The following is a 14,987-nucleotide window of genomic DNA, read 5'->3' as shown; positions in this document are numbered from 1 at the left end:
TCAAGAGCAATGGACACAGTAAATGAGGTATTTGAGTGTGCAGAGAAATCTCTGTCAGATGTGAAAAGATTCTTTGAGACCTTTGAGGTGAGGAGGGAGGTATGGGTGCAGATTTTACACCTCTTGCGGCGGGAAGGGAAGGTGCCAGATATGGATGGTAGGTTGGGGAGGGGTGTGGACCTAACGAGGAAATCGCAGAGGGAATGGTCTCGGTGGAACACAGGGTGGGGAGGGAAATATATCTCTGCTGGTGGGGTCTTATTGTTGGTGGCAGAAATGCTGGAGGATAATGCCCTGCGTCCGGAAATTGGTGATGTGGAAGGTGAGGACCAGGGGATTCTATCCTTGTTGCGGTTGGAAGGGTGAGGTTCAACACGGAGGTACAGGAAGTGGAGGAGATGTGCTTGAGGGCATTGTTGATCGTGTGGGAGGGGAACTTGTGGTCCTTGAAACAGGAAGTCACCTGGGATGTCCTGGAGTGGAATTGGTCCTCCTGGGAGCAGATACATTAGAGGTGGACGAATTGGGACTCTGAAGCCCCCATAGTAGAAAGGCCTGCCAGTATACATTGACTGAGCTTCAGCGAACAATAATTGCTGGACAGGGAGGCTCACCCAGTCTGGTCCTCCAAGGACAGTATCCAAATGATCTGGGGAAGGTGGAGGTGTGTAGAAGATGAACCATGACCTTGGTGAAGTCCAGAACCGTCTCAAATGATCAAATGGGTTTTACCAGATTCCATAGCTTTTGTTCTGATGTTCAGGAAGAGAGCATTGGAATTGGAGACCAACATTGAGAATCAGATATTATTTTTGGTGTTACGACACAAGGATTAGATTAGATTATTTACAGTGTGGAAACAGGCCCTTCGGCCCAACAAGTCCACACCGGCCTGCCGAAGCGCAACCCACCCATACCTACTCCCCTACATTTATCCCTTCACCTAACACTACGGGCAATTTAGCATGGCCAATTCACCTAACCTGCACATCTTTGGACTGTGGGAGGAAACCGGACCACCCGGAGGAAACCCACACAGACACAGGGAGAATGTGCAAACTCCACACAGTCAGTCGCCTGAGGCGGGAATCGAACCCGGGTCCCTGGCGCTGTGAAGCAGCAGTGCTAACCACTGTGCCACCATGCCGCCCACCTAACAAGCCAAACCAAATCAGCCTCACTATCACTGGATTTGCAGCTAAGTGAAATTGAAACATTCAATGACCCTCAAAATTGCTCCTTTGTTCAAAACCAGAATTTACAAATAACAGGTCAAGTTCAAAACTTAAACAAGAATTAGCAATTTATTATTAAGATTTAAATTTTAGCAAAACCGAGATAGACCCTAATTAGGTTGCTTTGTAGTTTATGTTCTAGACCCAATCTTCTTCGAATATAAGCCTTCACAGACAGACAAATACAATTAAGGGATAAATTGGAAAGGAAAATAACAAGATTGTAATTTGCCAATTTGATAACTATTTCAAAAATGAATAGCGGGCCTTCATAATATCCTTCGATAAGTTGTATTACAGGCATATGGGACTGTATATCTTGCTTGAATTCCAAAGCCATCAGTTAATGCAAATAGCTTCCGCAAACAAAGAGACTTTTACTTATTCCTTACAGACTGGGGTTCTTTTGTTGGAACTTCCAACAAGTCGATAACTGGAGGATAACCTGAGAGAGAAAAACTGAGAAACATTTTCCCAGTTCGGCAACTTCGAAAGTAAAGCTGCCTCCTCCCTGAAAACCTAGTGACAACCAGCTCGCTCTTTGCTTTCTCTTCTTTTTTCAATATTCCCTGTGCCAAGCTGGCCAGCACCATTGATTGTACAGTTCTACATCGAACCATCTGCCATTCCTGGAGAATAACCATGCCTCAGTGCCAAACTGACTGTAGCACCCTTGCAGCAGTAATTAACCTACATTATCTTTCCAGGCCAGTTTCCTGTGGCAAAAATCAGGCTTTCATTCTTTTTGTTTTAAACAAGCTGCTGTTCAAAGTTCAGACTTTAATTCTCAACTGCAACTCACAATTCCAAACCAAAAATGAGAAAAGAAAAATTATGATGGGTCTCAATATTGTACTGTTCTAAGAATGGAAGCTTGCATTTACTTTGTAACAACAGTGTGAGATTGTGGAGATTTATCTGTGTCGCTTGCTTGTTTGGAATGTCGATATTTTATTCTCTATTTATGGAGCCCTTCTACTCAGCAAGGAAATTAATTGAATTGCATGGGGATGGTAGCATCATTCTCAATTGTGGATTGTCATCAAATTTAGCAATCTGTCTCCACCATACATGTGCCCGTTTGGCATTGAAATAAATTGCTGAAGGATAATAAAGGGTACAGAATAGACAGCACAGAAGCCAACTGTTCAACCCAACTCTGTGCCAGTGCTTCGACTCTAAGTGAGTTTCTTACTATTCTACTGCAGCTAACATTTTCACAGTGACACAAACCCAAGGGTAAGTGCTACCATCTTCTCTCAGCTACTTCATACCCACAAAGCCACCACTTACTCTAACCCATGCCTATCACCAAGTCTCATGGACTGCAACTCTCACTCTGGCTTGCTTCATGTCTTCTCAATGGTTCACATCCACTGTCTTCCAATTAAGCCTTCCTGCTCTCTCCACCTCGAATTCACACGGGGCACCTCATCACATCTCCAGCTCCTGTATCACCAATAATTACTCTTCCAATCTTTCTGTCATGCTCAGTCTCTCCCTCTATCTCATTGCAGAAATAAAATTGGCCTTTCCCTCCAGACTGATACCTCCACAGTACCCTGACTGACCTATTGCTGTTGGACAGGATGCACTTGATCTGCAAGATTGACCATAGCTTAATGCCCAGACTGCAAAGATTCCTGAACTCTGGTAGGACCAAGTGTCTGATCAACTGTGGTCAACCACTGGACTGGAATAGGCTGAGCCTCTTGACAGACAGGCAATAACCTCTGTTGACTGTAATTTCCCCCTTCACCCCACTAATAATTGCTCCCCTTTGACTTACAAATAGACCATCAATGACATACTTGACGTGTTTGCTGTGTAAATTGCAGGTGTCATATTGATGTAGCCCAGTGCCATGCAGTGACATGTCCACCTCCTTGGCTGCTCAGCGCTCCTAGCCGTGACAAGCTGTATGCCTCTCCTTTTGCACAAGAAAAGCGTTGCAAACCACAGAGGCTGTTAAGAGACACACAGAGACTGCTAGTCCTTTGGACGTGTCCTGAAGTTAGTGAGAGTGCAGTAAGAAAGCGATGTGAAGTGCATAGAGTCTAGCAATTTTCAAGTCAGTACAGAATGGATAAGCACTAAAAAAGAGCCGTAAAATTTATCCTGTGTAGATGCATGAGATGTGTATGTGCCTCTGCAATCAAAAGAACCATGCAAGTCACAGGTGTCCCTGAATCTCAAAGTAAAGTTTTGAAGGGATGAGGTGGTACATTAATTGGTTTGAGAATAGGCATGATGATGCTGTGAAACAGTTGGTTTGCCGCTACGCAATTGTGTGGCTAAGAGATAAAGGAGGATGTTGGACATGGAGCATTGTTACAGACAAACATTTGCTTAATGTCTGGGCCAAGCATATGGCAATCAGATTGACATGTTGGGAAGCAACAGGGGAACGAGAAATGACATAGAAAATATGCGAGTTGAGACCATAATGACTTACAGTTGCGTGTAAGTAAGGTAGCCACTTCACAATGGCATAATTCTGAAGTTGTCATTTGAACCTCGAGGGGAAATTTGGAAGAAAGTTTCTCAACTTTGAAATTCTGTTTCTTTCCTCTATATTTCTCACCTTTCTTACATTGCTCATACAACACCAGGGGGATGGAAATTCCATTTTATGTAAAGATACACCACACTTTTCCCAAAGCAATTTCACAGCCAATTAAATACTATAGTCATGAAAAATAGTCATGACCTCAATGCCAGGAAGCGAGCAACAAGGTGGATGTTTTGTCGTACTGTTCCATCATAGCAATGGGGAATGCTTAGGAGAATAAATTAGAATATGTTGGATACAGTTTTTGATTGCAAGGTTAGTGTAAATGGTGCTAGTGTTTGTGCAAAAATAGAACTCTCAGGAATGCCCTTTAAAGACATTAGATTAGATTACTTACAGTGTGGAAACAGGCCCTTCGGCCCAACAAGTCCACACCGCTCCTCCGAAGAGCAACCCACCCAGACCCATTCCCCTACAACCTAACTCTATGGTTAATTAAGCATGGCCAATTCACCTGACCTGCACATCTTTGGATTGTGGGATGAAACCGGAACATCCGGAGGAAACCCACGCAGACACGAGGAGAATATGTAAACTCCACACAGACAGTTGCCTGAGGCAGGAATTGAACCAGGTCTCTGGCACTGTGAGGCAGCAATGCTAACCACCGTGCCACCCACATGAAGCATTTATGCATAAATCCTGTCCAGGAAACATGTCATTTGGGATTTTGCTTTTGAACCTGTGTAAGAAAGGCAGTTGGCCTCCGCTAAATAACTGGTTCTAACCCTTGGTACTGATTAGCATTTGAGGTGATAACTCCGAAGACATTCTGCTTGCCAACTCCATTTTAATGTTAGTTCCCTGTCTCTTTCCCTGCCATCCCCTTTGTTGTTCTGTTTTTTTAAAGTTAGTAATGTTGGTAGTTTGGTGATGGTTACACACATATATATGTGTATATATATAAAATAATTGGCTTAATGACAGCTATGGTGATTTAACCCAATGAAAAGATGGGTTTTGTGTGCCTCTTCTTTCCTGAGTTTTTGTGTCGTACAATTAAGAGTTTCCATTCTGCAAAAATGGTTTCCATGACCACAACCACGTGGATGGCAGCAATATTGGTTAAATGTTCTTCCAGATTACAGTGGTGCTGGAAAAGCACAACAGGTCAGGCAGCATCCGAGGCGCAGGAAAATCGACGTTTCGGGCAAAAGCCCTTCATCGCTGTTGTGTCATCCTGATGAAGGGCTTTTGCCTGAAATGTCGATTTTCCTGCTCCTCAGATGCTGCCAGACCTGCTGTGCTTTTCCAGCACCGCTCTAATCTAGACTCTGATTTCCAGCATCTGCAGTCCTCACTTTTTGCCTAAATGTTCTTCCAATCTGTCATTCTGGTAAAATATGTGGCATCAGTTTTGTGCTCCTCCTGAGTCATGGGACTGTCCAATGTCAGATGCTATTGTAGATTTAATTGTAGCTTTTTTTTGAAGCTCCAGAAACCCCCTTAGACCATGATAGGTAATGGTCCAGCTCTTTGATTAAGAATGGGAGAAATTGAGAACAATTTGAATCAAGACCTATTTTGTGGCATTGAAGTTTTGTTTCAGTCAGCTACCTATGAAAGATTGTTCTTAAAAGAACTGGAACTCGAGCATGATTTTGTTCTTGAATTAGCATATATTCCTTGATAAATGTTGGCATTGTCTACAGAGAGATCTCAAGAACTAATAATACATATTTGCAGATTGTGTGTGTGTGCCAAGCCCTCATAGGAACTGTCACAATACATAGAACATAGAACAATACAGCACAGAACAGGCCCTCCGGCCCACGATGTTGTGCCGAACATTTGTCCTAGCTTAAGCACCCATCCATGTACCTATCCAATTGCCGCTTAAAGGTCACCAATGATTCTGACAATACATAGACCTGAAAAGAAGTCTGTTCATCACTGCCTCACTGTATACTCAGACTTTACACAGCCTTTAATATCTGGAAGCAGTTGACTCTGCCATTGTAGCTATCAAGTCCAGCTTGGGATTCTCTCTTGTGTCATTGACTTCTCGTAATTATCTTTCAAATTCAAGCTTAATCCATCCTAAAGATCAATAATTGTCTCAAACGCTCCGATTTCTTGGGAGACGCAACTTATCAATATACGATCGTATATGAAGGCATTTAAGGGTAGCATAGATAAGCAAATGAAGGAGAAAGGAACAAGAGGATGTATTAAGAGTGTGAGATGAAGTGATACTCATGTGAAGCAAGCAGGAATACCATCTTTGACCTGTTCAGTCAAATGCGCTGTTTCTGTATTGTAAGATTCTACATAGTAGAGTCCATTTGAGATTCCTGGGCTTAAAGAAGCTGTTTATTTTCTGGAAAAGTAGGCATCCATTATGGAATGTTGTTAAGAGTACCGTCGCAGCATAATATAAAGGATATCCTTGCATCACACTTTTGTGATAAATTATGGTCCATTGAAATTGCCATTTGGTTGGCTTGCCAATAGCTGGAGTCTGTATTGTGGTCAGTCTTGCTCTGCGTGGATAGTTGGTTAGCAACCCCAGTATTTAATTTTCTGGCCACTAAAAGCTCCCTTAGAATATTTAAACTGCGGGACTTGTCTTCTGATACAAAGCGGCTCCATCTGCTCCAGATGAGAGGCCACAAAGCCCCTTGACTTGACAAACAACATTTGAACTTATCATTTTCAACTGATCCGAAGGTTTATGGGTGTCAGAGATGAATCTTTCTAGCTGCAGATTTACCCACTTGCATTTCGCTCACTCATGCTGACAAGCTTCTTAGCAATGGGTATCTCAGAGATGTTGGTAGAGGCCAGTATCTTATTGTGTCTGGGAAGAACTGTCAAGTCAATTAATTAGATAGAAACACTTGCATTGATGAAGAGCTTTTCATCACCACCAGATGTCTCTCAGCACCTTTACAGATGATGAAGAACCTTCTGAAGTGAAGTGTAATTGCAAACACAACAAATAATTTGTGCTCAGCAAACTCCCATGAGCTACAATATGCTAATGACTGGATAATCTGTTTTCCGTGAAGTTGATTCAGGGATAAATATGAGGCGGATCACAAGGGATAACTTTCTCTGCTGTTCTTCGTAATAGTGCTAAAAGATCTTTTTGAGATCGTTTGCATCCTTTCGAACAGCTGGATGGCCCTTTGTTTAAAAATTGATACGAAAGAAAAATCTTGAAATGTGTTTCTTTTCATTTTAATGTTTTTAGTTTCTTGTAACAAGCAAAAGTGGTGGTTGATTGCATCCCAGCGGGGGGAACTGGTGATTTTCAGATAACTCTGGGGTGTTGAAGTATAAAGATTCCAAACAGTGTGTTACTTCCATGTCAAGTATAGTTGCAGTATCCACTATTGTTCTTCAGGAACCATTCTTGTCACTGTTTAAATCCTACTGCTTGAGTTTTGTGATAAACTACTTGCAAACTTGTCCTGATCGTTTGTTTTGGCAGTTGTAGTCAACTTAACTCGTACAGAGTTTATTTTTTCTGTGCTATTGTCCACAGTCTCTCTGAGCTGATTTGAAGAAAGATTCTAAAAGATGCGTAATGTTCTCTCAGGTGACCCTGGATATGCTGCAGTACGAAAACATCGCTGTGCGTAGAGTTCTGAGTAGTGAGGCGAACCTCACAGCAATGCTTGGCATTCAGAAGACCCCATCCTGCTATCTATACTTTGCCAACAACACCTTCAGGAATGTCACAGTGTACGTATGGCTCTGCAATTGCACACTCTGTGTGGCCTGTCATAAGGTATCATGCCATGTATGCGACTACCATAGCTACAATCTCAGTCACGCCATAACACTTACATCTTGAAGATCCTGGGCTTTACGGTTAAGTAACACCATTATACTGTCACATACAGATAGCTCACTTTGATAGTATTATGTTACTGTTAAACATAAGGTTGAAAAGAAATGTTAACAAACATCCTTTTGAGCATTACCAATTACAAAGAAGCAAGAAACTTTCGATTTGCAATAATTTGGGGAGTCGACTGGCCAGGTTATGCAATCACCAGGGTTAAATAACCAAGGGAGATTAAATAATTTAGTATTGCATTTTCTGGAATTCGAAAGGTTAATGGATCATTTGGTTGAAGATTTCAGATTATGAAGTAAATCATAATAGGTAGGAAGGAACTATTTCCGCTGCAGTTTTTCTCTGTTTTTGATACAGGATATGAAGTCGTTGTCGGATCCCATTGTCAAACTCTAATGAGGGCATCTAGAAGGGAAATAGTGTTAAAAATAATCATATCAGTATTATAGACCAGACCAGACCCTCAAGATAGTTTAAGAAGATTGCCTAGACCCTATTTTTTTTTTATTTCAGAGGCAATTGTTAAGCGTGTGTTCCAGATGTGATATGACTGGTCAAAATACTCGACATGATGTAAAATTAGTTTACAATTGTGTTTCATCTTGCTAGAATCCCTTCTACGATTATTTCTGCAAATAGAAAGCAGCATGAACTTGAAATTACAGTATTTGTTATAAATATGGAGAGTTTTATTGTTATGGCGCCTTACTTATGCTGTCCCAATGCTAGATATTGGTCCGTGAGGGATTATTCCACATCATAAGGGGTATGTGATCTAATTATGACCATGTTTGATGTTACTAAACCTGGGAAGATAGTGAAGGGTTCGACACAGCAACCTGCTGTGGTGCTACAGGCCCTGGAATCCCTTGCTTTCAGGTACCCTCCTTGATATATCCATCAATTCACAAAATTACCTAGAATCTTGAACATTACAGAGGTTCACCAGAGTAACTAAATGTGACAGTGGGAAATCCCCAGCCCTTCCCAAAGTGAGCAAATGCCACAGGGTGAAGCATTGTAAACAACAAATGGAAAACCAGAATTCTCCTATTTAGTCATGTCTTGTTTCCTTACCACAGCTTTGGTTATCCAAATATGCCTTTTCTCATATTTAGAACTCTTTACCTCAAAGGGCTCAGCCAACAGATATATTCAACACCAAGATCCACAGATCTTTAAATGCGCAAGATGCTGCGAGTGATATGGAAAATGCGCTGTAGAGATGATCTAATCAAATGGCACAGCAGTGGTGAAAAGCCATGTGGCCTAATCCTGCTTCTTTCAAGTCACAGAGTCATACAGCACGCAAACAGACCCTTCGGTCCAACCAGTTCGTGTTGAACTCTCCACTATCTTCCCAGGTTTAGTAACATCAAGCGCAGTCATAATTGGATCACATGCCCCTTATGATCTGGAGTAATCCCTCACGGCCCAATACCTAGCATTGGGATAGCATAAGTAAGATGCCATTACAATAAGACGCTCCATATTTATAATAAACATTGTAATTTCAAGTTCATCCTGTACTCATTCAAATGTCCTTTAAATGTTGGAATTGAACCAACATCCACCACTTCCTCAGGAGGTTCATTCCACACGCGAACCACGCTCCATGTAAAACATTTGCTCCTCATGTCTTTTTAAAATCTCTGTCCTCTAACCTTAAAAATGTGAGTTCTATTTTTGAAATCCCCTATCCTGAAGAAAAGTCAACTACCATTAGCTCTATCAATACCTCTCATTATTTTATAAACTTCTACCAAGTCGCCTCTCAACCTCCTATGTTCCAGTGAAAGAAGTCCCAGCCTATCCAGCTTTTCTTTATAACTGAAACCTTCCATACCCAGCAACATCCTGGTAAATTTCTCCTGACCCAGCTTAATAATACCCTTCCTATACATGGGCAACCAGAACAGGCATAATATTTCTAAAAGAGGGCTCACCAGTTTCCTGTACAGCCTCATCAGAGGAGTGATCATTAGAGATCCATAATCAGGGGGTCAGAGAGGCATTTCTGTGGCAGTAAATGTGACTCCAGGAACAATTGTGTGCTGCCTCCCTAGGGTCAAGGATATCATGGAAGGGCTGAAGGACATCCTTACACGGGGGGAGGGGATTGGTCAGAAGTCATGGTCCACATGGATATCTGTGGCATAGGTAGGAACAGGAGTAAGGTCCTGAGGCACATTTCAGGGAGTCAGGAAGGAAATTACAAAGCAGTAATCTCAGGATCACTCCCAGTGCCACATGCGAGTGAAGATGATTGATCATTTGAATATATGGTTGAAGAACTGTAGGAGCGAGTGAGCATCAGCTTTCTGAAGAATTGGTGCAGGGGTGGCAGAACCAGAACAGCTTACACCTCAATGGGACTGGGAATGATGTACTTGCAGGAAGATTTGCTGTACTCAGGGTGGATTTTAACTAGGATATCAGGAGCTTGGGAAACTGAGGGGTAACCCAAATTGGAAGGAAGTGAAGTCAGTAACAAAAAATTAGAAGGAGATTAGGAAGACTCAAAGACAGGAGAGCAAAGTCAATCATCATGTATGCTTCAAAAACAGAATTATTTCATGAAGGAAAAGTTGAGGGCACTCTAGCTGAATATATGTAGCATCCACAACAAGGTAGACAGCTTAATCACGAATCGAGTCCTTGGGCATGATCAAATTCCCATTATAGAAATGATACTGGACGGGAGCTGATTATTCAACATTTCAGAAGGACAGCTGAGAAGGACAAGGAAGTGGAGTTGCACTAATAAAAGATGGGACCAGTGAGGGAGGATCTTAAATCGGAAGAAGTTATTTGAAACTGTTTCGGTGGAACAAAGAAACAGCAAGAGACAGCAGACATTGATAGGAGTTATTTATCGGCCAGCAAATAGTAGTGGTCGTGTGGGGCATGGTATTTATAAGGAGCTGAGAAGCATGTAGCATGGACAGTAACTATCATGGGTGACCACTCTGCATACTGACTGAGTTCACCAACTGAATATCGACACTGGAGGATGAGTTTTTGGAGTGTGTTATAGGATTGGCCTAAATACTTCTCACTGTAGTTACCCACATATGTTCCCTTGTCTTTTCATGCCTTTTTTTAATCTACCTGGCCAATCTAATCTTGACTATTGATAGATTTTTTTTTAACCTCTACCAGTAATGTTGTAAAGTAGGTTTTGATTATGCACAGTGTAATGTTCTCCCCTCCCTTCAATACATTTCCTGGTTCATACAGGTTTGTCTGCTACAGTTTTTGATTTATAACTTCTCTAAGTGCCCATAGCACTGTGTGTTAGTGTATGATGTCTGCAGAAATTACGGACATGCTGCAGCTCATAACCGAGTTAAGGACTGATGACAAAGTCAGCACAGCAATGTATTGTATTCCTAATGACAGAGCGTCAGCATTTCTGAACAGACCTGGGAGGCATTTATAATAAGCATGCTTGCAGGTGCAAGTATTTGCATGTACACGAGTGAATGTTTTTCTCTGCCCTTTTCCCAATTGCTCTGAGTGATGTTATAAAAGGCAGGTAGCTACAGAGCTTGTCCCTGATTCTTTCCCAATGCTGCCATGATCCTAGATTCCAGGAAATAATGGACAACAGGCTCCTTTTCAGCACCTCGACGAGGAGGACTGGGAGTCCCTGTCAGGAGCATTGTCCCAGACATGGTTTCTCAAATAACACATCATGTCCTAGCACATTGCCACTTCAGTGCTGCCACTCTTGCAGATCTAAAGCATTGGTGTTCAGAGTCATTTTGCCAATTGATGGCCATGCCAAGGAAGGTGGCTGAGGTTGCCGGGCCTACTGCATCAGCTGTCCACCAAGAGAAAGTGAGGACTGCAGATGCTGGAGCTCAGAGTTGAATAGTGTGGTGCTGGAAAAGCACAGCAGGTCAGGCAGCATCTGAAGAGCAGGACAATCGATGTTTCGGGCATGAGCCCCTTGTCAGGAATTTCATCCACATTCCTCTTGAAGGGCTCATGCCCGAAACGTAGATTCTCTGTCTGTGCTTTTCCAGCGCCACACTTTCCAACAGCTGTCCACCAGAGTGAGTAAGACATGCAAAGGAATTTGCAAATTGATCCAGATGAGTATGAGCTAGACACATAATGGTTGACAGCAGGTAGCTGAGAACAGTGCTCAGCAGACCCATAGGTACTCCTTTCTAAGTGTTGCCTTCGTTTAGTAAGGCTGTGCGTCTGAGATCTATTCCAGAGGCTTAAACACAAAGTTCAAGTGAAGAATTGCTCTCCACGTGTCACCTTGGGGGTAAGGTTATCAAAACAAGGCTTGGACTGCTCCATCCAGCAGATGTAAAATATCCTACAATGTTGTTTAAAGAATAGCGGGGAGTTCTGCCCTGTCCGCTGACCCTTCAACCATCATTGCTAGACTAGATTAAAATTAGATTAAATTCCCTACAGTGTGGAAACAGGCCCTTCGGCCCAAGAAGTCCACACTGACCCTCAGAGGAGCAGCCCACCCAAACCCCTTTTCCCTCTGACTAATGCACCTAAAACTATAGGCAGTTTAGCATGGCCAATTCACCTAACCTGCACATCTTTGGACTATGGGAGGAAACCCACGCAGACACAGGGAGAATGTGCAAACTCCACACAGACAGTCGCCTGAGGTTGGAATTGAACCTGGGACCCTGGAGCTGTGAAGCAGCTGTGCTAACCACTGAGCCACCATGCTGCTAAATCTGGACTTTTTTCACATTACTGTTCATGGGTGCTAGTTGTGCACAGATTGGCTGCTGTTTTTTTTCCTGCAATAAGACAGTGACGAGACTCGATAAGTAACTCATTTACTGGAAGGCACTATGGCAGGTCCTGAGGTGGTGTATGATGCCATGTAAGTCATTCCATAGGCCATCGCTCGGGCAGCAGCAGCAGCACTCTGCGCAGAGTGTTGGCATTGAGCTATTGTACAAAGTGGGCTGCACCATGTTTAAATGCCTGATGTGGAGGCTTTACAGCAGAGCCCTCCCTGAAAAGTACTCCATTTTGGATAACATTGAGTTTACGGTGGGGAGGAGTAAGAGGAGGGGAGAGGGCAAAGATCAGTGCATTGTCTGAGTTGCCGTGGAACTGATTTGTGAGAGGTAAATCATGGAGCCAGCATGTCCACAGGGGAATGCTGTCAAGCCAAGTCTTGCTGAAATAATAAGGGAAAAAGATTTTGGAATTAATACAGGAACCTTCCACAACCCCAACATGCCTTGCTAATTCATTGCCTTTGAAACATTGTTGCTGTAATGTAGGATACACGAGACAATTTGTATATTGTGAGGTTTCATATGAATAGGAGTACAATAGCAATTAGATTTGTTTTGTTATTAAATGACATTGAGGGATGCAGATTGGCTGGGATGGTATGGAGAGGTACGCTCAAGATTAGTGTGATGCTGGAAAGGCACAGCAGGTCAGGCAGCCTCCGAGGAGCAGGAAAATCAACAGTTCGGGCAAAAGCCCTTCATCAGGCCTGCTGTACTTTTCCAGCACCACTCTAAACTTGACTCTAATTTCCAGCATCTGCAGTACCCATTTTCGTCTGGAGAGGTACCCCACACATCTTCAGAATCCACATTGCAGTCTTGTAGGAACTGAGGTTGCCATAAGGACATGGGAAATTTCCATGAACAGCAGTCTGGGAACGACCAGCTTATATTGGTGGATTGGGACTTGGGGAGTTGGTGGGGTGTGTGTGAGTGGTGACTGGTGAGCAATCCACCCAGACCCATTCCCCTACATTTACCCCTTCACCTAACACTACAGGCAATTTAGCCTGGCCAATTCACCTAACCTGCACGTTTTTGGACTGTGGGAGGAAACCGCAGACACCGGGCGAATGTGCAAACTCCACACAGACAATTGCCTGAGGTGGGAATTGAACCCAGGTCTCTGTGAGGCAGCAGTGCTAACCACTGTGCCATCATGTAGATTGGAACAGTGAGTGAGGGTTTTACAAATAATGCATTTCTCAGTCTCTTTTAAAACATGTAGCCATATAGGGAGAGGGGGGAAACACAACTGAAACAGGAACCTGGCGTTCCCTTCCCAGTACAATTTCTGGTACGTTCACTGGCTGAGTCCGAAACAGTTAACATTTCGCTGCATGGAATATGCTCCGGAGAGTGTATGGCTCCTGCACAATAGGAAGATGTTCCAAACTGTTGCATGAGAACAATAGGGTTTTTCTGGTTGACTGAACAGGGGCAACTGGTGCGATCGGAGAGTTAAGTGACAAGCAGATGGGATGTTCTGTCGGTGAATGGATGATTAATGCCGTGGTGCCGAGCAATGGCACAGTGCAAGGAGCATTGGGACAGTGCGCCACATTTGGGTAAATGGAACTTGCCAGGGAGAATTTCATCAGAGCTGGAGGGACAGATGTGGTAAGAAGCTAAAGTCAAGTGTAAGCCTGTCCCTGGCCGCAGCCTCCCTTTCCGCTGTCTCCTGCGACAGACGCCGGAGATAATTGGATGGTGCTGATGACATTATCAAAGTGCCAGGCTTTCTTCAGAGCTAGTGGAGGGGAAAATTATTTGTGATCAAGTAGGAGGCCTCCATCTGCTCGTGGTTAAACAGAGACAGATCTACATGCCTCTGTGTGTTTGTGTGTGTGTGTCTTTAAGAGGGGCTAAACAGAACAGTAAATATCAGGCAGCAAGGTCACAGAACTAATGGCAGGGGCATGTTGGGCACTGCCTCTTTCAAACCTCAAAGACCACCCAGTTACTTTCCCTCCCTTTGTTTCTGGTCTCTTAGGTCTTCCTTTCTTGTGCTTTTCTCTGCAATTTTTTCTCTGTTACCGTTCTTTTCTCATCTTTCTATCGCTTTTCCTCTCCTTTTTTTAACTCTGTTGTCTGCCTATTACAACTTTTGTCTCTTTTTTCCTTCTTTCTGCTGCTTTGTGTTTCCCCTTAGTTCCCTCACCAACATTGGACTCTCCACCTGCCAGTGTTTCTTTATAAATAGACTCCTTTTTGAGCACTTCAGCTTCCTTCTCTTCCTCTCAGGGACCCGTGCAGGTAATTTTGACTTTCATAACATAAAAGCAGCTAATTAGATCAGTTGCCCTTTGTAAGTCTCTTCCTGTTCATGTTTCCACTGAAAGTTGGGAAAGATGTACAACGCTGGAAATGTGTTGCTGGAAAAGCGCAGCAGGTCAGGCAGCATCCAGGGAACAGGAGAATCGACGTTTCGGGCATAAGCCCTTCTTCAGGCTTATGCCCGAAACGTCGATTCTCCTGTTCCCTGGATGCTGCCTGACCTGCTGCGCTTTTCCAGCAACACATTTCCAGCTCTGATCTCCAGCATCTGCAGACCTCACTTTCTCCTCAAAGATGTACAA

General features: G+C 43.3%; 1 protein-coding gene and 1 long non-coding RNA gene across 3 annotated transcripts in view; one reads left to right on the top strand and one right to left on the bottom strand.

Moving 5' to 3' along the window:
• LOC148149187 (uncharacterized) overlaps positions 1 to 14,987 on the bottom strand; it is a 304,419-nt gene that overhangs the window by 207,862 nt on the left and 81,570 nt on the right. The window lies entirely within an intron of this gene.
• qsox1 (quiescin Q6 sulfhydryl oxidase 1) overlaps positions 1 to 14,987 on the top strand; it is a 123,393-nt gene that overhangs the window by 63,852 nt on the left and 44,554 nt on the right. For both annotated transcript variants that reach the window (XM_043699922.2, XM_043699923.2), the window contains exon 6: positions 7,352 to 7,497. In XM_043699922.2, coding sequence (XP_043555857.2) covers positions 7,352 to 7,497 — 146 coding nt within the window. The remainder of the gene's footprint in view (positions 1 to 7,351; positions 7,498 to 14,987) is intronic.

Source organism: Chiloscyllium plagiosum, unplaced genomic scaffold (genome assembly GCF_037043375.1).
Source record: "Chiloscyllium plagiosum isolate Xiang-an unplaced genomic scaffold, Cpla_swu_hap1 HiC_scaffold_9, whole genome shotgun sequence".
NCBI classification, from domain to species: domain Eukaryota; kingdom Metazoa; phylum Chordata; class Chondrichthyes; order Orectolobiformes; family Hemiscylliidae; genus Chiloscyllium; species Chiloscyllium plagiosum.
This window is presented reverse-complemented; position numbering and strand designations above follow the sequence as displayed.